The sequence below is a fragment of the Triticum aestivum genome, chromosome 6B, assembly GCF_018294505.1.
Source record: "Triticum aestivum cultivar Chinese Spring chromosome 6B, IWGSC CS RefSeq v2.1, whole genome shotgun sequence".
Classification (NCBI taxonomy): domain Eukaryota; kingdom Viridiplantae; phylum Streptophyta; class Magnoliopsida; order Poales; family Poaceae; genus Triticum; species Triticum aestivum.
This window is the reverse complement of record NC_057810.1, coordinates 696,281,328-696,305,079: the sequence shown is the minus strand read 5'-3', so window position 1 is coordinate 696,305,079 and position 23,752 is coordinate 696,281,328. Positions and strand designations below refer to the sequence as shown.

The window sequence follows — 23,752 nt, the reverse complement described above, 5'->3', positions numbered from 1 at the left end:
CCGTGCGCTCCCCCGAGGGGCACGTCCTCTTCGTCACGTCAAATCTCCATCAAAATGGCGAAATCAGAAGAAAAAGAAAACATCTTTGCAGGGAAGAAAAGGAGAACCTTGCCAGTTGCCACTGCACGGCATGCATGCATGCACCATGCGTGTCCGGCCCCCACAATCCGGGACTTGCGGTTCAGACGCGGCCGGTGGGCCAGGCCCCAGGTTGGCCACGACGTTGCTCGCAACGGCGGCGGACCCAACCACAGACGTTTGTCACATCTTTGCATCTGCTTCTGCATGAGTATCTTAATCGACAACCTCGTACGATCGATTGGCCAAGGCCAACCCACCCAGTATCATCACCTAATTAATTCGTCCCTGTCATGCAAAACCGCCCGGATTATCGTGAAACTGTGGTCGGAGACAGCATTAGAAAAAGGGCTGCTGCCAGAGTTTTCTAAATACGAATTGCTGTCAAACGTTTAAAAAGTCGGACCAATTGGAGGGACATGGCACTCGTTCACGCGTCCACTTGTGTAGAAAAAGCATGGAATGCGTATCTTGGGTTTTCCGTTGGCTTGAATTAAATTGATTTCTTAGTAAATTCACCAGGACCTCTTTGATTCAAACGGTTTTCACTGATTTTTTTTCTTGGAGTATTAGAATCACTAGGTTGATTATTTAATTCATATAACTGAAATTTACATGATTCTTTTCCTAGGAAGGAATCATTTGTAATACATTCTACACGATCTAGCATCAACCCGAAGGTTTTAAAAAAATTCTTTGTTTTTGCATGAAATCTATTGTAAGAATGAACTGTGGATGGAGCTCTTTACCCCCTCTCCTCTTATACTCCTCTTTTAATATACGATACGAGTGTGTGTATTTAATTTTTTATATTAACCTTTGTATTAGCTTTAGTATAAAGTTGCACTACCGTGGATGGAGCTCTTTACCCCCTCTCTCTTTTAGTATATGATACGAGTGTGCGTATTCTAGAAAAAAATGTATTAACTTTAGTATACTCTCTTCATCCCGAAATAAATGCCTGACCTTTGTATTAACTTCAGTATAAAGTTGGACTACCGTTAAGACTCACAAATTAGTGTTTCCTTGTGCCGGCCGGTCCTGTCAACTTCGAAGTGTGAAGCCACCAAGCAAGCGGGGCCTGCAGAAAGCGCGGACCAGTCCAAGTGTCCGACTCACAAATCCATTTCGGAAGGTCTACCCTTTTGGTCTTTAGAAGATAGGTCTACGTTATTGGTAAAAGATAATCATGCATGCCTTTCGCTGTTGTTAAACTACAGTACGACTTGCCGTCGCTCTCAGCCGCTCGACTAGGCGTAGAGATTCCAGGATATCCAGATGAGCCCCGAGCAGAATACACCGGTGCGATGCGCTCAACGAACGACCGATCGAAGCCGGTCGTCGGGTCGTCGCTACGTACCTACCTAGAGTTCCGAGAAGCGCGCATGCATGAGCCGGGTTCCGACGCCGCACGGTCTCTTCCAAATGGGCGTGCAGTCCAGCTAGCATGCATGCACATACGAATGCGAAACCGGCGACGCCGTTCCCGCACGTTGTTGCTGTGCCGAATTGTTGACTCCCTCTGTAAACCTTATAAAGACGTTTTAGATCACTAAAATGCGAGAGGTACTCGCGTATGTCACGACGGAGCCGAATTCTCAAGCCGGTCAATACCGAAGCTGTTCTAGTCTTGACGGGCGGCTGGACGTGTACATAGCAGCTGGCCGGATCGTGTGCACGTTGCTAGCTAGAGCCGGAAATTTCTTTCCTGTGGTCTCCGGCCGTGCGTTTCCCCGAGTGGCTAGGTACCCCTTCGTGACAGCTCGGTCGATGTGAGCACGTACTACCGTTCCCTTTTGATGTGCTTGTACATCTAGAGATTGGAAGTGGAACAAGTGATATCACCTTAGGGTTCAATTCTTGTCTTATACGGTAATGGTATCATCTTTGGGTTCAATTTTACTGACATTTTTAGTTGCGACGCGAGATCAAACAGTGGCAGCCTTAGAAGGCAGTGGCGGAGCCAGGATTCGAGTATAGGGGGAGCCGAGTATGTATATTGATCGAATCTCGTTGATAATTACTAGTTGCTTTTACTAAAATTGTTGATCGTTGGGGGGGGAGGGGGCAGGCCCCTGCTCGTCCCCCCCCCCTCCCCCCCGGCTCCGCCCCTGTTAGAAGGACAACATCCCTTCCCTGAAGAAGTTGCATGCTGTTACGAAGAAATTGCCATGCGTCTTTAAACACATTCGTAAATGTCACCACCTCCGGTGAACGTTCACTGCCTATTGGCTTCGTTTTATAAGGTGTTTCTTTTTTGAGAGATCATTTTATAAGGAGAACGGCGTTTCGGTGCACACCCGGTCAAAAAAAAATCGTAAAAAATTCAAAAAATTCCAAAAAAATATTTGGGTGGTAGACAATTTGATGCGCGAGGTGCGCTCCAATTTTCAAAACATTTGGACTTCTGTGCAGCTCTCAGCAAAAAAGACAACCTCCGATTTGTCTTTTTTGCTGAGAGCTGCACAGAAGTTCAAATGTTTTGAAAATTGGAGCGTACCTCACGCATCAAATTGTCCACCACCCAAATTTTTTTAGAATTTTTTTGAATTTTTCTAATATTTATTTTGATTTTTTTCGTGAGCGCAGGTGCAGATGAGCTCGGGCTCAGATTCGAATTTTCCTTTTATAAGGGGTTTGACAGGAATGAATAACGATAACGCGTCACCATTAACAAAAGTGGACAAGCAAAAGAAACGGACATACATACATGAAGCAAACTTGAAGAAGCATTTATGGAAAAGGAGCTTGAAGAAGCATGCACGCTTCGAATCTCCAGCTTTCGATTGTTGGTTAATTAACTTGAAGAAGCATGCACGCTGCCTCTATCTCCAACATCTGCTTTGATTTAGGCTGGGCCACAGGCCATGCGTGCACATGTGTTGGTTTTTTTTTTTTTTGAGGTGCGTGCACATGTGTTGTTGGCTTGCCGGAGTACACCATTTAGTTTAGGTGTTTGGCGGTTAAAAGAAACACAAAAACGTTGTAGAAAAGACCTGGCCAGTTGCGTGTCATGCACCATGCATGCGTGTCCGGCCCCCACCATGCTGGAATTCAGATGCGGACATGCATACTGCCAGGCGTGCCCGCGGCGTACCCAACTATACAGACTTTGTCCCATCCCATGTTTGCATCTGCATCTGCATGAGTATCTTATCTTAAATCTAAAACCTAGTTTTCCACGATCGATTGGCCAAAGCAAACTGCCTAATTAATTCATCCCTGTCATGCAAAACCGGCCGAAACGCAAAACTGTGGTCGGAGACACCATTAGAAAAGGGCTGCTGGCATTTTTTTAATACGGGATATACTCATCCTTATGAACGCGCACACACACCATACCCTATACCTGGCCATGGGAAGCCCGGCCCGGCCCGACGCTGCCCTCGGGCCGGGCTCGGGCCTTGATATTTAGCCTGAAGGCCGGGCCCGGGCTCGTCGTTTTCGCGTTTTTCTGAAGGTCGGGCCGGGCCGGCCCAGAGCCCGACGGGCTTTTACATGTTCGGGCTGGGCTCGGGCCCAGAAAACAGGCCCGATGGCCGGGCCGGCCCGGGCCCGGGCCTGTTTTTTTTTTTGCGTCGGGCTTGGCTAGGCCCGGCCCGAGGTATGGCCAGGTATACCGTACCCCAATGAGCAGCTTCGAGAGACTGAACCGACATATCATCTTGAGATTTACGAAGTCGTCGTAGGCGCCTTGTCGTCGACGAGAACGTTTCCTCCCATTGAAAGCACATCATCGGAAATCCTGAAATATATCCAGAAATAATGCGAGCACCGGAATTTGAGCCCTTGTGGACTGAGATACCACTGTCTCTCTAACCATCCGACCACTGGTTTTCGCAGCTACTAGCATTCTTAATAAGTACAATCGGTTGTCAAACATTTTATGAGGCGGAGCCAATTGGAGAAGGCACTCATTCATGCGTCCCTTTATAGAAAATCATGATATGCGTATCTTGGGTCTTTCCTTGGCTTGAATTCAATTGGTTTCATAGTTAATTCAACGAAGATCTCTTTGATTCAAGGATTTTCACATAATTTTCGAAGTATCAGAATCCTTAAGGATATTAACTATGTTGGTTGTTTAGTTCGTATAATCAAATCCTATACTTTTTGTCTTTCTAAGGATTCATGTCTAAAGCTGCGGAGCGGCGCCCGATCCGGCCCGCTTCATATTCAAACTTGGACAATTTAGTTCTAATTAAGTTGTGATGTGTTAGCTTAATTTAGGGTCTGTTTGGTTTCAATAAGTCACCTGAAGTCACTGGTTTTAAGTCACCTGACTTATAAGTCACCAGACACACCTTCCCACACCAATGAACATCATGCGGGTGGTGAGACCCACACAAAAGGGGGTGATTATAAGTTTTAAGTTGGGGTGGAGCAACTTATGACTTATAAGTTGGGGTGACTTATAAGTTGGGTCTGTTTGGCAAAATAAGTCTTTTTTTTTACTTTTTGATTTATAAGTTGGTGACTTATTTGAAATCAAACAGACCTTTATATTGCCATTCACTTATGCAGACCTATGTGGGACGGCGCCCTGCACCCCTATTGATCATAGCACATTTCATAGGAAGGCTAGCATCAGGTTAAACATTTTGAAAAGCAAATTCCTTATTTTCTCCCTGATGCAATCAATTCATCTAGACGAGAATAAACAAAATCTCATGTAACTTCTACGTCGTTGATTTTGCTGGGAGATTCATGCAGGTAGTTTTTTTTTTCTGTTTAATTGAGTTAGTTGGATGATACTCCCTCCGTAAATTAATATAAGAGCGTTTAGATCACTAAAATAGTGATCTAAACACTCTTATATTAGTTTACAGATGGAGTACTTGGTTAATTTTCATCTACGTGAGAGCTAGCCACACCCAACTTAATAGGATTTGAATGGACATGTCATTCCAGTCGTGTTTTTCTTCTATTCCCGCGTTTTAACAATTCCGTTGATCAAATAGACCCTCCTTAGTAGGATTTTATAGGGTTTAAGCATGCAAACAGAGGAAACATGTCCCCAGGAGATTCCAAATGGCCATAATGACTTTCCAATAAGTAGTTGCATTATCTTATGCTAAACCCATCAACTATCAATTAATATAGGCCAAAACCAACTCATCCCCTCCCCTTGTATGATTACTTCATCCCTTGTTGTACGCATCCTGCAGCCCACCCAAGCAGATGAAAACCTGTTGTCTGGTCGGAGAGACCTTTTTTCCTATTAAAAAAGGTTGATCAGCACCATTTTGTATGTGCAATTTGATGTCAAATATTAAAAATGGCGGTTAGAGAAGGCAATCATTCATCCGTCGCTCGAAATGCATTGAAAATCATGATGAAATGCGTATCTTGGTCTTCTCTCCTCCTCGGGTTTTATTTATTTCCTAAGTTAATCCATTGATAAACTATTTGCAGTACTACCTTCGTCCGGGTTTATTGGTACTTATTGTATTTTGTGCCCAATTTTGATCATAGATTAAACTAATAAAATGTTCACGCATATCACCATACATTATATTTTTAAAAACTATGTTCAAATACGAATTCAATGAGATAATTTTTTTTGACATGCATTAACATTTTGTTAGTTAAATATTTAGTCAAAATTTGGCACAAACTATGAAGGGACCTATAAACCAGAACGGAGGTAGTAACTAATAACGCTCGCCCCACATTAGCAGCAGTACTAGGATTTTTGAGGATTTATTTAAGCATGCAAATGTGGGAAGGAAAAAAAAATTGTCTCCAGCGGATTCCAAATGACTAGCGGCCAAAACAGAGGAGCGAGCAGAATATTCGCACTCGCCTCCGCCTCGCTGGCTCCCCCCGCCCCCTCCCCTCTCGCATTTATAACCGCCCTCGCCGCCGGGGGGACGGAGACCAGCACCGCACACCACAACCGCCCGCCCCAACGACATCGGAGACGGACCAGACCATGGTTTACGGCGGAGAGGAGGCGCTGAGGCGGCAGTACTCCATCGGCGACGAGATCGGGCACGGCCGCTTCGGCACGGTCCGCCGCTGCCACTCCAACGCCACGGGGGAGGCGCTGGCGTTGAAGACCACACCCAAGGCGCCGCTGCGGGACGCGCTCGACCTGGCCCTCGCGGAGCAGGAGCCCAAGCTGCACCTCCTCGCCTCCTCCCCGCCCTGCAGCCCGCACCTGGTCGCGCTCCACGCGGCCTTCGACGACGCCGACGCCGTCCACCTCGTCGTCGACCTCTGCACCGGCGGGGACCTCCTCTCCCTCCTCTCCGCCCGCGGCGGCCGCCTCCCCGAGCGCGAGGCGGCCGGGCTGGCCGTGCAGCTGGCGTCCGCGCTCGCCGCCTGCCACCGCCGCGGGGTCGCGCACCGCGACGTCAAGCCCGACAACCTCCTCTTCGACGCCGCCACGGGCGCGCTCAAGCTCGCCGACTTCGGCTCCGCGGAGTGGTTCGGGGACGGGCGCCGCATGTCCGGGATCGTCGGCACGCCCTACTATGTCGCCCCCGAGGTGGTGGCCGGCAGGGAGTACGGCGAGAAGGTGGACGTGTGGAGCGCCGGGGTGGTGCTCTACATGATGCTCTCGGGGGCCGTGCCCTTCTACGGCGCCGGCGCCCCGGAGATCTTCGAGGCCGTGCTCCGCGGCAACGTCCGCTTCCCGCCGCGCGCCTTCGCCGGCGTCTCCCCCGAGGCCAAGGACCTGATGCGCCGCATGCTCTGCAAGGACGTCTCCCGCAGGTTCTCCGCCGAACAAGTCCTGAGTAAGCGGCGACCCCCGACAGATCCACTGATACGAAAACGCTCGCCGTCCTTGGAGTTCCTCGCTGACGTTTCTGGATTGGGTGGTGATTTCCGCAGGGCATCCGTGGATCGCGAGCTGCGGCGGGGATGCGGTGGCGGGCTGAAGAAATGGATGGACCGACATGCGGCACGGACTCCATCCACCTGTAGATAGAAGATGTTCTCCACGGACGACGACGGCTCCGCTCTGTTTCTCCGGCAAATCGGCGGTGGACAGAAGCACCGGTGGCACCAGAGTTGAGTTCAGTAAGTAGATCCTTTAGGTCTAGCGACGGGTCTCTGGTGAAGCTGGAATTGCAGGAGCTTTCACCGGAGTTAGCCTGAATGTGTGTTTGTTCGTCGTGTTTGTTCTCTGAATCTCTGTAGCAGTCCTTGTACATACAGTCTTGTTCAGTTCTAGCTGAAGAAGAGAGAGGGTTTAGTAGTACTACTTAGTAGGCAGGCTTGTTCAGAAGAATGAAAATGGAGCAAAAATATGTGCATGTCTCTGTACAAATTCACTGCGTGCTGCTTCAGTTCAACTCGCCGTCAATCTTCTGTTCTCCCCCAACACTCTTACAAATGGACACCAGCTAACCAACACAGAGTGCTCTGCAAGTCTGCATGGTGCGATGTCATGTGTGCGCATAGGGCTGGAGATTTGGTGACTGTCTTTGCTGTCCGACGATGCGTGCTGACAATGAATGAATAGGATACGCTTTTGATTCAGATACCAGCAGCAGAGCAGCTGCAACTTGCAAAGTCCTGCATGCATGTATGTATGTATCCCGTGGGATGTTGGTTCTCAACTTTTGTCTGCAAGTTGTGGGTTCTTAATCACCATTAACCAGTCGCGTTATCTAACTGAAAGCACTTTTACTGCCGAAAATGAAGAACCGAAAACGCTCTACTGCCTAACTGAAAACACTTTTGCTTCCGAAATTTTATCTTGAGTTGCTTTAACTTCGGAAACTGAAAGGCTCAAAACGCTTCCTCTGATGACATTCGTTTCACCGCACCACTTGCTCGCTGTTTTTTTTTTTTTTTTTTTTGAGGATCCTTGCTCCTCGCTGATCTTCACGGGCATGCACATGATGCGCGTCCTTGGCCGTCCGATCCCGCGATCTGCTAACGAAGCAACGCCCAACGCCGAGAGAGATTGGTCACGTTCTGCTCCCTGCTCGCCAAGCAACCGCCCTCCCTCCGTCCTGTGCTCTCCCGTGAGGTGAGTGACTGCTCCGGATTCCTGTGCGCAGCGTCTAGTCATGCCCATGTCCATGCCCAAGTTGCATCTGCTGACTGCTGAGCACTTTGAAACCATGCAGATTGTTAGACTGTATTTATATATGTATATTGTAACGTTGTATACCACCTTATTATATATATATGTGATAGGCCATCCCTAGAGGATTGTGCCGGTTCCCCCAAAGCCTATTGTCTTACATGGTATCACGCTAGGTTACGTCCGCTTCCGCCTAAAAACCCTAAACCGCCGCCGCCGCCACCGCCGCCGCCGCCGCCACCGCCGCCGCCGTCGCCCGACTGCTATGACGTCCGCCGCTGCGTCCGGCTCCACCGCCACCGGTTTTCTGCCGGCCTCCCTCGCAGCACTTCTCTCGAGGCCGCTGGATGCCGCCTCCCTTCAGGCGCCGATCGGGACACGGAGCGTCGGCTCCCTCTTCGCGCTCCCGCCGGCTGCTACTTCGCCCGGGCAGGCGCTTGTGGCCCACACCGCCGCCGCCCCGTCAACCGCGGCTGTCGCGCCCTCGGCCACTGCGCCGCTGGTGGCGGAGGACGTCGCGCTGGCAGGCTTCGCGGCGCCAACCGCGGCCATCGCGCCCTCTGTCACCGCGCCGGCTGCCCCTCCGACTGTCTCCACGGTGTTCTCACCTCAGCCAGTCTCCTCGATGGGATCGCAGCCGCCGCCGCCGCCGTTTCACTTCGGCCATCTCATCACCATCAAGTTGTCGTCGGACAATTACATCTTCTGGCGCGCGCAGGTTCTTCCGCTTCTTGGGAGTCACTACCTGCTTGGCTATGTCGACGGCTCTCTCCCTTGCCCTCCTGCGCTGGTTGACAGCGTGCATGGTCCGGTCTATAATCCGGCTCACCGTGTCTGGACAGGGCAGGATCAGGCGAACCTCTCCTCCATCCAGGGGTCGCTCTCTCCGGCTGTTGCTGGGCTTGTTGTCTTCGCCAAGACGTCCCACGAGGCATGGACTATTCTTGAGCGCTCGTTTGCGGCACAGTCGCAGGCTCGTGTATCTGGGCTCCGTCGCCAACTTGGGGAGTGTCAGAAGCTTGACTCCACCGCCACTGAGTTCTACAACAAAGTCAAGAGTCTCGCCGACACGCTGGCCTCCATTGGACAGCCCCTCACCGACTCCGAGTTCAACTCGTTTATTGTCAATGGTCTTGATGAGGAGTATGACGCCCTAGTCGAGATCATCAATGAGAGGGGCAACTCCACGCCCATGCCAGCACACGAGGTCTTTTCACGCCTCCTACTTACTGAGCAACGAGTAGAGACGCGCCGATCCAGGGGCAACGGCGCCCTCTCGGCAAACGCCGCCACCAAGGGTGGTCGCTCCTCTGCTTCATCCAGGGCTCCTTCGGGGCAGTCACCACCACCCGCCTCGGCCCCTCCTCCTACTGCGACGCTACCAGGGGCTGGCGGTCCACGTGTGTGCCAGCTTTGTGGTCGCGATGGGCACTGGGCCTCGAAGTGTCACAAGCGCTTCCAGCGGGGTTTTCTTGGTCTTGGCAATGACGGGAAGGATACACGCAACTTTGCTCGTCAGGTCGCCATGGCTGATCGTCCGCCGCCGCAGAAGCCACAGGGACACACTCAGTCCTACTCCATTGATCCCCACTGGTACATGGACTCTGGGGCGACAGAGCACCTGACCAGTGAGATGGGGAAGCTTCACACTCGTGAACCCTACCATGGCTCCGACAAGATCCACACCGCCAATGGAGCAGGTATGCACATCTCTCATATTGGTCAAGCATCACTTCTCACTAGACATGCCAATAGGAGTCTTCAACTTCGCAATGTTCTTCGAGTTCCATCTGTGACACGTAATCTTCTTTCAGTTCCTAAACTCACTCGTGATAATAATGTGCTTTGTGAATTTCATCCTTTTGATCTTTTTATTAAGGATCGGGGCACGAGGGACATTCTTCTTAGTGGGCGGCTCTGCCAAGGTCTCTATCGTCTGGAGCATCCTGGCGTCGCTCGCGTCTTCAGTGGAGTTCGGGTATCTCCGTCACAGTGGCATGCTCGTCTTGGTCACCCGGCCACACCTATTGTCCGACATGTTTTGCGTCGTCATGAGCTTCCTAGTGTGTCTAGTAATAAAGATGTAGCAGTGTGTGATGCTTGTCAGCAGGGGAAGAGTCATCAACTTCCTTTTTCGGAGTCCAGTCGTGAGGTGAAACATCCTTTAGAATTTGTGTTTTCAGATGTATGGGGTCCTGCTCAGACTTCTGTTAGTGGTCATAATTATTATATCAGTTTTGTTGATGCTTACAGCCGCTTTACCTGGCTTTATCTTATCAAACGTAAATCTGATGTGTTTGACATTTTTGTTCAGTTCCAAAAACATGTTGAACGTCTTCTCAAGCACAAAATTGTTCATGTTCAGTCGGACTGGGGTGGCGAGTATCGCAACCTCAACTCCTTCTTTCAGTCGCTTGGGATCACTCACCGTTTAGCATGTCCACATACACATCAGCAGAATGGTTTAGTAGAACGTAAGCATCGTCACATTGTTGAAGCTGGTCTGACTCTTTTGGCCCATGCATCTGTTCCGTTTCGTTTTTGGAGTGATGCTTTCACCACTGCATGTTTTCTCATCAATCGTACTCCCACTCGTGTTTTGAATATGAAGACTCCCATTGAAGTTCTCCTTAATGAACAACCGGACTACACCTTTCTCAAGGTGTTTGGGTGTGCTTGCTGGCCCCATCTCCGTCCATATAACAAGCGTAAGCTCGAGTTTCGTTCCAAGAAGTGTGTTTTTCTTGGTTATAGCTCTCTTCATAAAGGATACAAATGTCTTCATGTTCCCACTAATCGTGTCTACATCTCTCGGGATGTTGTGTTTGATGAGCATGTTTTTCCCTTTGCCAACCTCCTTGTGTCCACTACCGAGCCACCTGTCATGCATTCATCCTCTGTTGCTTATGACCAATTTGATGATGTTGCATATTCTCCTCTATTGTTGCCTAACCATGGTGCAGGCACTGGTCGTGGGGCTCGTTTGGAGATTCTGGAAGTGCCATCTTCCTCTTCGTCGCCATCGCCTTCATCCTCGGCACCTTCTGTTGTGCATAAGGAGCACATGGCGCCCCTGCATGGCCTCGGTTTCCGTGCTCATGCACGGCCGATCGACGTCCTGGCCCGGTCGCCTCTGGCTTCTGGGTTGCCTTCGTCATCGTCGCGCCCTGCAACCCCGCCGACTGGGCCGGCCTCCTCGGTCCCCGTCTCGCCCAGGGTGTCGGGGCAGTCATCACCAGGCCTGGCCTCGCCCGCCCCTGCATCGCCCAGGGTGTCTGGGTCCTTCTCACCAGGGCCGGCCTCGCCTGCTCTCGCCTCGCCAAGGCCATCTGGGCCGGTGTCACCGGAGCTGGCCTCGCCCACCCTCGGTTCGCCCATGGCCTCTGAGCCCCTGTCGTCGGGCCAGTCTTCGCCATGCAGCCCGGAGTCGTCTGTCCCGAGCTCACCTGAGGTGATTCCTGCATCTCCGGCGACCGTCACGTCTCCGTCACCTTCGCCTCCGCCGGCTCCTGCTGCTGCTCTACGTCCACATACGCGCAGTCAGAGTGGCATTTTTCAGCCTAAACAACGTCACGATGGCACAGTTGCTTGGTTAGCGGCGTGCATGTCTGCTGCTCTCGCAGATCCATCCTCTGAGCCACGCACGTATCAAGCTGCTATGCGCATTCCTCATTGGAGAGAGGCCATGGAGCAGGAGTATCAAGCGCTTCTTCGCAATCAGACATGGACTCTTGTTCCTCCACAATCACGGGTAAATGTCATTGATTCCAAATGGGTTTTCAAAGTGAAGAGGCATTCTGATGGGTCCATTGAGCGCTATAAGGCTCGTCTGGTTGCTCGTGGTTTTCGACAGCGTTTTGGACTTGACTATGAAGACACCTTCAGTCCAGTGGTCAAGCCTACTACCATCAGACTTCTTCTCTCTCTGGCTGTTACTCGAGGTTGGTTTCTTCGTCAGCTTGATGTTCAAAATGCTTTTCTTCATGGTGTCTTGGCGGAGGAGGTTTACATGCGCCAGCCTCCGGGTTTCTCTGATCCGGATCGCCCTGATCATCTCTGTCGTCTGTCCAAGGCAATTTATGGTCTGAAGCAGGCTCCTCGTGCTTGGCATGCTCGTCTTGCAATGGCTCTTCGTGCTCATGGTTTTGCATCATCAACTGCTGACTCCTCATTGTTTCTTCTTCAAAGGCCTGAGGTTACTATGTACTTGTTGGTCTATGTAGATGATATCATTTTGGTCAGCTCCTCTCAGTCGGCTGCTACTGCGCTTGTTCGCTCACTTGGTGCTGATTTTGCGGTCAAGGACCTTGGGAAGCTTCATTACTTTCTTGGTGTGGAGGTTACTTCTCGTGCTGCTGGCCTTGTTATGACGCAGAAGAAGTACTCTCTGGATTTGTTGCAGCGAGCTGGGATGCTTAAGTGCAAACCGACGACTACACCCATGTCTACCACTGATAAGCTCAATGCTGTTGATGGTGTGCTTCTTTCTTCTTCTGATGCGACCGAGTACCGGAGTATTGTTGGTGGGCTCCAGTACTTGACGATCACGCGACCAGACATTTCCTATGCTGTTAACCGAGTCTGCCAGTATCTTCAGTCACCCCGTGACACTCATTGGTCTGCTGTTAAGCGGATTTTGCGCTATATTCGTTTCACGGTGGCTCATGGTTTGCATATTCGGCCGTCTGACTCTGGTTGTCTTTCAGCATATTCTGATGCAGACTGGGCTGGCAATCCGGATGACAGGCGATCCACGGGGGGTTATGCTGTCTTCTTTGGCTCTAACCTGATTGCCTGGAGTGCTCGGAAACAGGCTACTGTCTCGCGTAGCAGTACTGAGGCTGAGTATAAGGCTGTGGCCAATGCCACGTCAGAGATTATCTGGGTACAGTCCTTGCTTCAGGAGTTAAGTATACCCCAATCACAGCCTCCTGTTCTTTGGTGTGATAACATCGGTGCTACATACCTTTCTGCAAATCCGGTATTCCATGCCCGAACGAAACACATTGAAGTTGACTATCACTTTGTGCGTGAACGTGTCTCTCAGAAGCAACTACAGATCAAGTTTATTTCTTCCAAGGATCAACTTGCTGACATCTTCACCAAGCCATTGCCTTTGCCACAGTTTGAGACTTGCAGGCGCAATCTTACCCTTCTAGATTCATTAGAAAGTGGCTAAGATTGAGGGAGGGTGTTAGACTGTATTTACATGTGTATATTGTAACGTTGTATACCACCTCATTATATATATATGTGATAGGCCACTCCTAGAGGGTTGTGCCGGTTCCCCCAAAGCCTATTGTCTTACACAGATAACGAGGAGGATTGTTGCTGGGAAGGTTGGCAGGGAATGGCTTTGTACTGCAGCCACCTTACCTATCTATGACCTAACCGAGCCATCCTCATGACATGCGCGACGTGGAAAGCTCGCTGCTTCTGTTGCTCCTTTGGGTTTGGGTGGTGATCGGTGAGGACTGAGTAGGCAGGGCAGCGAGCATCATGATGTAAATCAGGACATGGGCTGGTGTGCACCGAGTAATCTGTTAACTTTACAGCTTGCCACCATCGGCCACACAAAGATATCAGGTTCGGGAGCTGAAAGCATGATGTTTTTTTTAGAAAAACAGGGAGGTGATCCCGGCTGCATTAACCAGAATGAAACCACGAGTTGTATAGCAGTAAAAAAGGTTCAAAAAATAAAACGCTATATAGCAAGTTTAACATAAGACAACACTAGCAGGTTACCATCATTTCCTCTGCGCCGACTCCTTCTGCCATACCGCCCTTCGACCCCGTCCATCTTCACGACGTGCCAATCCTAAAGCTCGTGTTTTTTCGGCGTCGCCCGATGCCACCCACCGACGGTGGGCGCAACCCCACCCAAACCCCTCCTGAGGCGGTGATCTTGACCAGCGAAGCAACTTCCTCATCTTCGGCCCCTGATACGCGACAATGGGATTGCTTGGATCAGGCCAGGGCGAAATCCCTGCTTGGCTCGCCAACACTGGCAGTAGCGGCACCCGCGGGTGTCATTTCCCTTCTATTCGTTCCCCTCTTCGAGCACCGGGGAAAACCCTTGGTCCGATTCTTCGAATCAGATGACGGTCGCGTCACGACGTTGCTCCCCATTTTGAAGGCGCCATCTTGCTTGCTCGCGGAGTCCTTGGTGTTGGAGTTAGAGATGATCGACGCCTTGCCGGTTCGGCTTGCCCCTCTACCTGGGCTTGGCTTGGTGGTTCAGCTGTGTTTTTTCTTTGTTCGGGCTTAGCATCCCGTGTTTCTCTGCTCTGGGTCCCATGTTCACGTCTTCTCCTGTATGCGTTCGTCATATGTGTTGTACCCTCTTATGTACTCATTCTGGTTTCCTTCTATTAATGCAATGATACATAAGCTCTACATATTCACGAAAAAAAGTGCTATTGGCATGGCCTTCTAGCCACATGTGTTGTCCCCGGTCTATAGCTAGAAGGCCATGTCCATGTGGAATGTTACTTTAGTTGATCTATCAGGAATTGAGTTAAACCCTTCGGTTTCAGTCTCTCTGATTCCGGGGACAAGATCAACCAAAATTTTATGGCTCGCAACATTCTCCCCATCAACTGTTTCACAGATAATCGTATGGTATTGTCAAAGATCATGAAATTTGTTATATTGTCATCCAAATTGATATGTAAGTATAACGGCTAACTCCTGACGAGCAGAGTGGAGGCCTGTCGCCGGAAGGCCCCGGCAGAGATGCAGGGGAAGGGGGCCTATGTCACTGCTGTTATATCTCTCTCTTGTACGCCGCAGCACGTGATTGTTGATCAATTGTAAATCCCTGACATTTGTATCCTTTGCCGACATAGTAAAAAATTGCAGGATGGGGCCCGTGGTTTTTCCCCCTTCATGCTGAAGGTATCGTCACTTAAATCGATGGATAGCAGGACCCTAGGAGGGTGACATCCAGCCTAAAAAAAGAGGAGGGTGACATCCTATTTGATGCCTTTTGTGCCAAATAGGTGTGGAATATCCATGCTAGCCTATACGGGCTAGAAAGTTTTTTTGGGGGAAGGGGGAGGGGTTAAAGCAACACTTTATTCATCAAATACCACAATTTATGGGGTTACATTCGGGTCATGGGGTTGCATAGGCCACAATTAGCGACCCTGGCCTAAAGAGAGGGAGAATCGAGCTAAATTATGAGCATCCTCATTAACTAAACGACCTTCAGAAGCAAAATTACAATTAAAACTAGCTGCATTAGACTTGATCTCACCAATGATCACTCCATGGCGTCCCCGAGTACCATTTGCCAGATCATTTGTCAGAACTATACAGGCTTGAAGTGGAGGGACCAATTTACTTTTTCGTTTTTTCAGAATGACGCGAGTAGCAAATAGTAGCCTCCTGAAGCGAGGCACAACGAGCCGACCCATTAGCATTTCGCGGGCCGGGATCAACATTGGTTTCATTACGTTTTTTCTCCCCGGTTTTCGTTTCATTTTTTCCCTTTCCGTTCGGGTTTCAACGGTTTTTTCTCTTTCCATTTTTCCTTTCATGGTTTTAGTAAGTCAAACATTAGTTGTTTTTTTTCTCCTTCCGGGTTTGTATTTTCTCCTAGTTTTACTTCATTTTTTGTGGCCTTTTACGTTTTTTTTGGTTTATTATGTTTTTTCTTCTTTTTTATCTTTTTTGTTTTGTTTGTAAATTTTAAATTGTATTTTTATACATTAACTTTTTGCAAACATAGAGAGCAACTCTTAATATATGTTAAATATCTTTCATAATAAAACGATGAACATTTTATTACGAAAACATGGTGAATGTTCTTTATATATAGTGAATATTTTTTTAATTTGTAAGATGAAGTGAACATTTGTAAAATAAAATCTAAACATTGTTTTGTAATAAACGATGCACAGTTTTTAAATATACATTGAATATCTTTTTATATGCGTAAACATTTTTCTAAAATAAACTGTGAAGTTTTTTCGAATTTATGATGGTCGTTTTGTAAAGATTTTTTTCTACTAAGTTTAAATTATTTAGATTCTTAAAATAGCCAGCAACAGTTTCTGTGTGGAGAAAACTCGTCTAGAAAATCAAAGATAAAAACACACCAAAGACTGAGCAGAGCTCGCTATAGTGGGTCCGCCTATTGTTCCTCGTTTCAGTGTAGGCTGACGCCAACATGCGCCCAATAGGAGGTCTCCTCTTTCAGTAGTGTCAAATACGGCCGGAAGTGGAGTGGCCAATTTACCTTTTTGCGTGTTTTTTTAGAAAAATGGCTTAAATAGCAAGTACTTTTACGCCCCAAAATGTAAGATCATTTTTGACACTATGATAAAAAAATATCTTAATTAACAAGTTAGTCCTACTTCCCAAAAATGGCTTCATTAACAAGTTACTCCTACATTTTGGAAACTCTAGAAGTGTTTATGAACTAAAAACAAATGTGAAATAAATTGAACAGCGAACAAATATAATAAAAATAAATTTATTTTAAAAAGTTATAGTGTATTTAAATATATTTACAATGTTTTGTAAGGTGTTCAATGTGTGCTTAGAAAATGTCCATCGTAAATTGATGGGAAATGACTCACCAATTGAAGATAAGACATGATTATAAACTCAAAATTCTATGTAGTACATCATGTCTAGTAATTTTAATATATTTAGGTTAAGAAAATTTTCTCCGGAGCTTATCTACCGTGTTTCTACAAAATAGTCTCTTAAATTTGATCAAATTAGTAACCCTTACTTTTGTAAAAGATGAGAATTATCAAAATATTTGAAGAAATTCGGAGTTGCTAAGAATCAATAAGAATTATATATAATGCGTAAACCGAATCATAAATTTATTGTGTCTATTAATAAATTTGGAACATCACAAGTTTTTGAGGTTTTGTTCGTAAAATATTAATAAACTGAATCGTAAAATATTTATTGTGTCTTTTACTCAGAAACAATGATGTCTGACACATTTATATTTGAACTTTTATATTTTTATACATCAAATTCAAACTTATCCAATATATTTTATATTATATTAAAATATTTCTAAATATTAACTAAAACATTTTTTGTTATGCATTTCTGATGTCTGTCACTGAACACTACACGAAAAACATGCCAAAATGAAAATTGTGTTCCATAGCTAAAGTTACTCCCCATTTTGAGATAACTCGACTTGAAAGGTTAAGAATGATTGCCGTAAATGTGTGAAAAGGCAGAATATCATGCCTCCACTGCTTAATTTATGACATTCACATATATGTTTGTGTGTTTGAATATTGTTATATATCTCAACTCATATTTATAAACCATCAAATTGATGAAAATATCCTATAGTGGTTTCTATTAACTAATTAAATAGAAGCGAATAGACATAAGACTAGTTTATGTTAGAATAGTACTTTAGGGTTAATATGAATATCTTAATCTTGTATTGGAACACATAAATATTATCGGAAATTGGGCACCAATTGGAATTGAGAGAGTCCTCCGAGGATAGCTCTCATCCATAGTAGTGGAGTGATTACCTATGTACAAATATGTGCATTCCTCTGTACAAACTCACTGCGTGCTGCTTCAGTTTAACTCTGATAATGAACGAATAGGATATGCTTTTGATTCAGATACTAGCAGTAGAGCAGTCGCAACATGCAAAGTCATGTATATATCCCGTGGGATGTTGGTTCTGAACTTTTTCTGCAACTTGTGGATTCTTAATCAATAATCCTAAACGTACAGGCCGTTTACAGGGTTGTTACAGAGCCTTCCTTAAATCTCTCTGCCCCCCTGATTTTCCACCGGGGTGGCCCGCCTCACTCTCCTTCTTTCCAATCACCCTTTGCCATGTCAGCATGTAATCAATCCCAGCCCGTAATTGCCTTTATGTGTAGCGTTACTGTTTCTTAATCACCATTAACCAGTCGCGTTATGCAGTCAGTCACATGATGGATGGCTCATCCGAGTAGTACCTAACTGAAAGCACTTTTACTGCCGAAAATGAAGAACCGAAAATGCTTTACTACCTAACTGAAAACGCTTTTGCTTCCGAACTTTTATCTTTGGTTGCTTCAACTTCGGAAACTGAAAGGCTCAAAACGCTTCCTTCTGCCATTCGTTTCGCCACACCACTTGCTCGCTGCTCTTCACAGGCATGCACATGATGCGCGTCCTTGGTCGTCCGATCCCGCGATCTGCTAACGAAACAACGCCCAACGCCGAGAGAGATTGGTCACGTTCTGCTCCCTGCTCGCCAAGCAACCGCCCTCCTCCGCTCCGTTCTCCTCCAGCAGCAGCGAAACGTTTTTGCTCTCCCGTGAGTGCTCCGGATTCCTGTGTGCAGCGTCTAGTCATGCCCATGTCCAATTGTCATGTGTGGCAAGTTGCATCTGCTGAGCGCCTTGAAACCAAGTGGATTGTTGCTGTGAAGGTTGGGTGGCAATGGCTTTGTGCTGTGGCCACCTTACCTACCTATGACCTAACCGAACTATCCTCATGACAGGCGCGACCTGGACTGGAAAGCTCGCTGCTTCTGTTGCTCCTTTGGGGTTTAGGTGGTGGTCGGTGAGGAGGCAGGCAGGGCAGCATCATGATGTAAATCAGGACATGGGCTGGTGTGCACAGAGTAATCTGTTAACTTTACAGCTTGCCACCATAGGCCACAGAAAGAGATCAGGTTCGGTAACTGAAAGCAAACAATAAAAAAAGGAGGTGATTCCGGCTCCATTAACCAGAATGAAACCACGAGTAGCATATAGCAGTAAAAAAGGTTCAAAAAGTAATACGCCACATAGCAGGTTCTACAAAAAACAACACTCGAAGCTGCCTAATTGAGCTTTAACAGGCAAACGAGGGCTAAGCGCTTCAGGGGTGGCGCTGATGATGGCTGGGGCGACCATCCGTTGTCCAGGGCAGAGGATGGGCCTGCAAATAGCACTTGCTTCATCTTCATGTCATGTGCTGGTTTAGCTCAGAGATCCATCACTTGTCCCAGAGGCTTGGCGCCTTGTAAGTTGCAGACCCATGTTTCCATCTAGCCACATAGAATCAGCAGGGGTCTCTTTAGTTGATCTGTCACGAATTGAGTTAAAAGCCTCCAGTTTCAGTCTCTTTGATTCCGTGGACAAGATCGATGGAAATTTTACGGTTCGCAACAATCTACCTATCACCTGTTTCACAGACAACCATATGGTATGGTCAAATACCATGAAATATGTTAGGTTGTGATCCAAATTCATATATAAGTATAAAGGCTCACTTTTGACGAGCGAAGCGGAGGCCTGTCGCTGGGAGGCCTCGTCAGGGACGCGGGGGCTTTGCCCTCCTGTGGTATGGATCAATATTGACCTAGGACACCGTTGTTATTGTTGGGAAACACAGTAGAAAACAAAAACAAAAATCGTCCGATGATCAAACTAGGAACACTATGAAGATGCATCAAGCGGGTAAGCTCGGATCGTTACCAACTCTGAGTTGCAGCGGAAGAAGAGTTGGTGTAGATTGTACTTGAAGTCCCTCGAACCGTTCACGAACGATCCACTCAAAATGAAGACTGAAAGCACGACCCCTCTATAGATTGCAAGCGTTCAGGCTTCACGATCCGACAACGCTTCGTCGTCTAGAGCTAATTGTCGCCGAAGAATTAGAGCTAATTGTGCAACATAAATGGCATGGCTAACTGTATATCTTTGTGTAAAAATTTCCAGGAAGATGTGGACGTTGACAATGTGCAACATAGTTGGCAGGAATCATTTGCAGATAACTTGAGCCAGGTTAGTTGATAGATGTTGTACATCGATCAATAGTATGATTTAAATGATAATAATTGACATATATATTTTCAAATGAATGTTGTAGGAGGAGTCAGATGGTCCGAGCGTTGAACACGATGAGGGAGAGATCGATATTGAGGAGGCTAAAAGGCAGCAGAAGATGCTTGAGACACATTGGAAGGTCATGGCTATGACCTTTCGGTCGCAAGGGGATGCATACATATCCTACAACAATCATGCCAGAGAACACGGGTTTAGCATCAGGAAACAGAAGGTGAAACGAGGTGCTTCAGGAATGATCCGGTACCGGCGGTTTCTTTGCTCCAGGGCAGGGAGAAGGCAGAGCAAGTTCATAACCATGGAGGGCCGCAAGCGCAGGCTTAGACCGGAGACTCGTTGTGACTGCGGTGCACATATGGTGGTGAAGCTGGACAGAGAATGTGGCGTTTGGTTCGTCGCATCATTCGTGGATGATCACAACCACGCGATGGCTCGGCCCGACGAGGTTTGTTTTTTATGGTCACACAGACGGATTGGAGATGGTCAGAGGGCCGAGATATTGGCGATGGAAGCGGCCGGGATAAGAAAGCATATTATAATGGACAACTTCATCAGCAGATACGGTTCGTACGATAAGTGCGGGCTTATCAGGAGGGACATTTACAATCTTTGTTGCAGAGAAAAAATGAAGCTCATTGCAAAGGGTGATGCAGAGACGGCAGTTGGCATTATGAGGAGCAGGAAGGAGAAGGACCCTGAGTTTTTTTTTGAGTATGTGTGTGACAAGGAAGGGCGACTGAAGAGTATGTTCTGGTGCGATGCACAGTCACGGAGGGACTATCAGGACTACGGAGATGTGGTCGTGTTTGATAGCACGTATAAGATGAACAGATACGGTCGCCGTTCGTCCCCTTTGTAGGAGTTAACAACCACCGTTGCACCACAGTGTTTGGTTGTGCCATCATTGCTGACGAGACGGAAGGGACATACGTGTGGCTGCTGCAGACATTTATGAAGGAAAACTGTCAGGTGAAGCCAAAGTCAATAATCACAGACGGTGACGCTGCAATGATCCGGGCTATTCGGACCGTCCTTTCAGATGTTTTCCATCGTCTTTGTTCGTGGCATATCGAGAAAAATATGCAGAGGCACCTGCATTACAAGTCACTGGATGAGTTCAGATCGCTCCTATACTATGCCACCTCTCAAGCGAACTTTGAGCAGAGATGGAAAGCTTTCTATGATAAGTGGAAGACGGATAGAACTGAAGAGTGGCTTGACAGGATGTACAGGAAGAGGAGACCGTGGGCAGCTTCATATCTTTCCGATGTTTTTTTTCTTGGTATGCGAAGTAACCAGAGGAGTGAAAGCCTCAACTCCTGCCTTCACCTTCACCTGGACTACGGTATGACAATTGTTGATTTGGTGGTGCATTTTGAGAACTGTATAGTTCGCCTGCGTGAGAACGAGGCGTACGATGACTGCGAGGCATTCCATAAGGAACCACCGTCTGTTACTGAATATAAAGTCCTTGAGGAGCATGCCGCCAAAGTATTCACACCTGCTAATTTCTACATCTTGCAAGATGATTTGCATAAGATGGGTCAGCTGGAGATATTTGAGACGCTCGTGGGAATTGGGCGTGAGACATTCATGGTGACATGGAAGGATAACCACAAGTTTAGGTACAATGTTGTTTATGAACCAGGTAACTCAGAAGAAACTATTACATGCAGTTGTCTTAGGATGGTTCGGAAAGGGCTGCCATGCAAACACATTCTGTTTGTTCTCCATCATCTGAATTTAACTGAAATACCAAAGTGTTGTGTCCTTCATCGGTTGTCCAAACATGCAAGAGATGGGTTGCCTGTGCAGAGGAAGAGTGATATGTTTGGATGGGGTTGGTCAGGGCCATTGGAGAGAGAATGGTATAGTGCAATAACCATTAAAACCGCAGAAGCTGCTCATGTTGCAGCAAATGATCCCTTCTTGTTCGATGAGTTGATGAAGTGTCTGGACAACATAATAGCACAGAAAAAGATTTTAGAGGAGGAACTTATAGGAAGTAGAAGGTATGCTATGCTGAAGAAGGAGGCAAGTCAAGTGCAACAAGTTGAGCCTGGTATTGGTGATCCTCAGAAAGTTTCGACGAAGGGTGCACCTAAGAAGGGGCGGTCAAAGGGGGGGCCCGGCGTTACAAAGAATGGTAGGCCAAAAGATTTTACAGAGAAGAAAAGTGGTCCTTTGTGCAGTTTGTGTAGTCAAGCAGGTCATAATAAGGCTACATGTCATTTGAACGAGAAGTAAGATGTTATCTTCTTATTGTTGTTATGTTGCTACTTTGATTTTAGCAACTATATTTCCTCACCCATTCTTTATGTTTTGTTCAGGAACTGGGCGTAGGTACAGATGCAGGTTGGTTTGTACGAAGAATAAAAGTGATCGCACGAACCTTTGTTGTTTTTATTCGTACGTGTCTACAAGAAAACTTGATAAGTTATTTGTTTATGTTTTGATAAAAGATTTATGTAATAAATTTGGAGATGACATTGCATATGTTATACTACCTGGGCATGATGATGATTTTGTTTGCTGTTTGCTACCTGGGCATATATGTTGTACTACCTGGACATGATGATGATTTTGTTTGATGTTGTTTCCGGCCGCTACTTTCTGCCAAAATAATTGAAAAAGTGAAGTTTAAAAAAAATGCCCGACCACCGCTGCTGGGCTCATAGTAGCTTACAGAAGCTACCCAAATCAAGCCCAAAGGCGACTCGGGCGGCTGATCGAGCCCACTAGCGGGCCCAGTAACGGGGTCCAACGGGGCGTACTAGAATAATTGACAGAGGAGTTCGAAAGGGGGGGGGGGGGAGGCAGCTATTTAAGCCGCTCCTGGCGCCCCCCCCCCCCCCCCCGCGCTTCCGAGGTGGGACTAAAACTTGGGGAGCTGCCCCGCGCGGGCGAGTGGAGGGGGCGTGGGCCGGGGAAGGGGCGAGGGGAGGGGGACGTGGGCCGGGGGAGGAGCCCCGCGCGGGTGAGGGGAGGGGGCGTGGGCTGGGGGAGGAGCCCTGCGCGGGCGAGGGGAGGGCCAGCCCGTTTTTTCCTTTTTTTTCTGGTTCCTCTTTTCTTTTTCCTTTCCTTTTTCTTTTCTTATTTTTTTTCCTGTTCAAAATTGTGTTGAAGGGCCTTTTAACAATTAGCCTTTAAAAACAGATTTTCATTGTGAGCAACATACTCAAAATAATTACTTCTGAAGGCTAAATGCAATTACAAAATAATTAATGTTGGAATTGGCAACGAGTACTTTTTATTTGTCCTTTTCATAGGTTTGTTTTTCATATATCAATTTTTTTATTCAATTTTTGTTTAACTCAATTGAGAAATAAAAAGGAGCAAATACATATCTATCCTCATGTCTAGCCGTGGTACACAGCTAGAGGTACTCATGTCAAGGGCATCTCACGAAACTGAAACGCCTGCACGTCGACCACGTATTCGCCGAAAAAAATATATGCGGCCAATGCATGGCTATGAACGTCTTCTTGTGTGGTTAAATATGTGCACGTGTACTCTATACCGAGGAGCATTTTCGCACAGGATCTTCCTTGCGTGAGGTACAGAAGGTGGCCAAGCACAAGACGACGCGAAGCACTCGTTAAAAAGAAAGGAAAAACGAGCTGGGTTCCGCACCTGACTGCTCTAGGTTCGTTCGGAGCTAGCGGTCAGATCCGTCACGATGGATGTACAGAACCTGCATCGACGAGCCGACTGGTGTCAGGTGAGGTTGAAACAGCCTGTAACGTGGTTAGTACCTCGAGGAACCGGCGCGTGTGCTTTTCGAAAGAAGTGGAACCTGTGGTAG

General features: G+C 47.4%; 1 protein-coding gene across 1 annotated transcript; it reads left to right on the top strand.

Moving 5' to 3' along the window:
- Positions 1 to 5,913: 5,913 nt before the first annotated feature.
- Positions 5,914 to 7,357, top strand: LOC123139439 (phosphoenolpyruvate carboxylase kinase 2). The gene is made up of 2 exons (XM_044559246.1): positions 5,914 to 6,821; positions 6,919 to 7,357. The coding sequence occupies exons 1-2, from the start codon at positions 6,014 to 6,016 to the stop codon at positions 6,963 to 6,965; spliced, it is 855 nt and encodes a 284-aa protein (XP_044415181.1). The 5' UTR covers positions 5,914 to 6,013; the 3' UTR covers positions 6,966 to 7,357.
- The last annotated feature ends 16,395 nt before the right edge of the window (positions 7,358 to 23,752 follow it).

Excerpts from the sequence above, each read along its gene's own strand:
- LOC123139439 (XM_044559246.1), top strand. The coding sequence starts at position 6,014 with ATGGTTTACGGCGGAGAGGAGGCGCTGAGGCGGCAGTACTCCATCGGC. Across the intron at positions 6,822-6,918 it reads CTCCGCCGAACAAGTCCTGA|GGCATCCGTGGATCGCGAGC; the intron begins GTAAGCGGCGAC and ends TGATTTCCGCAG.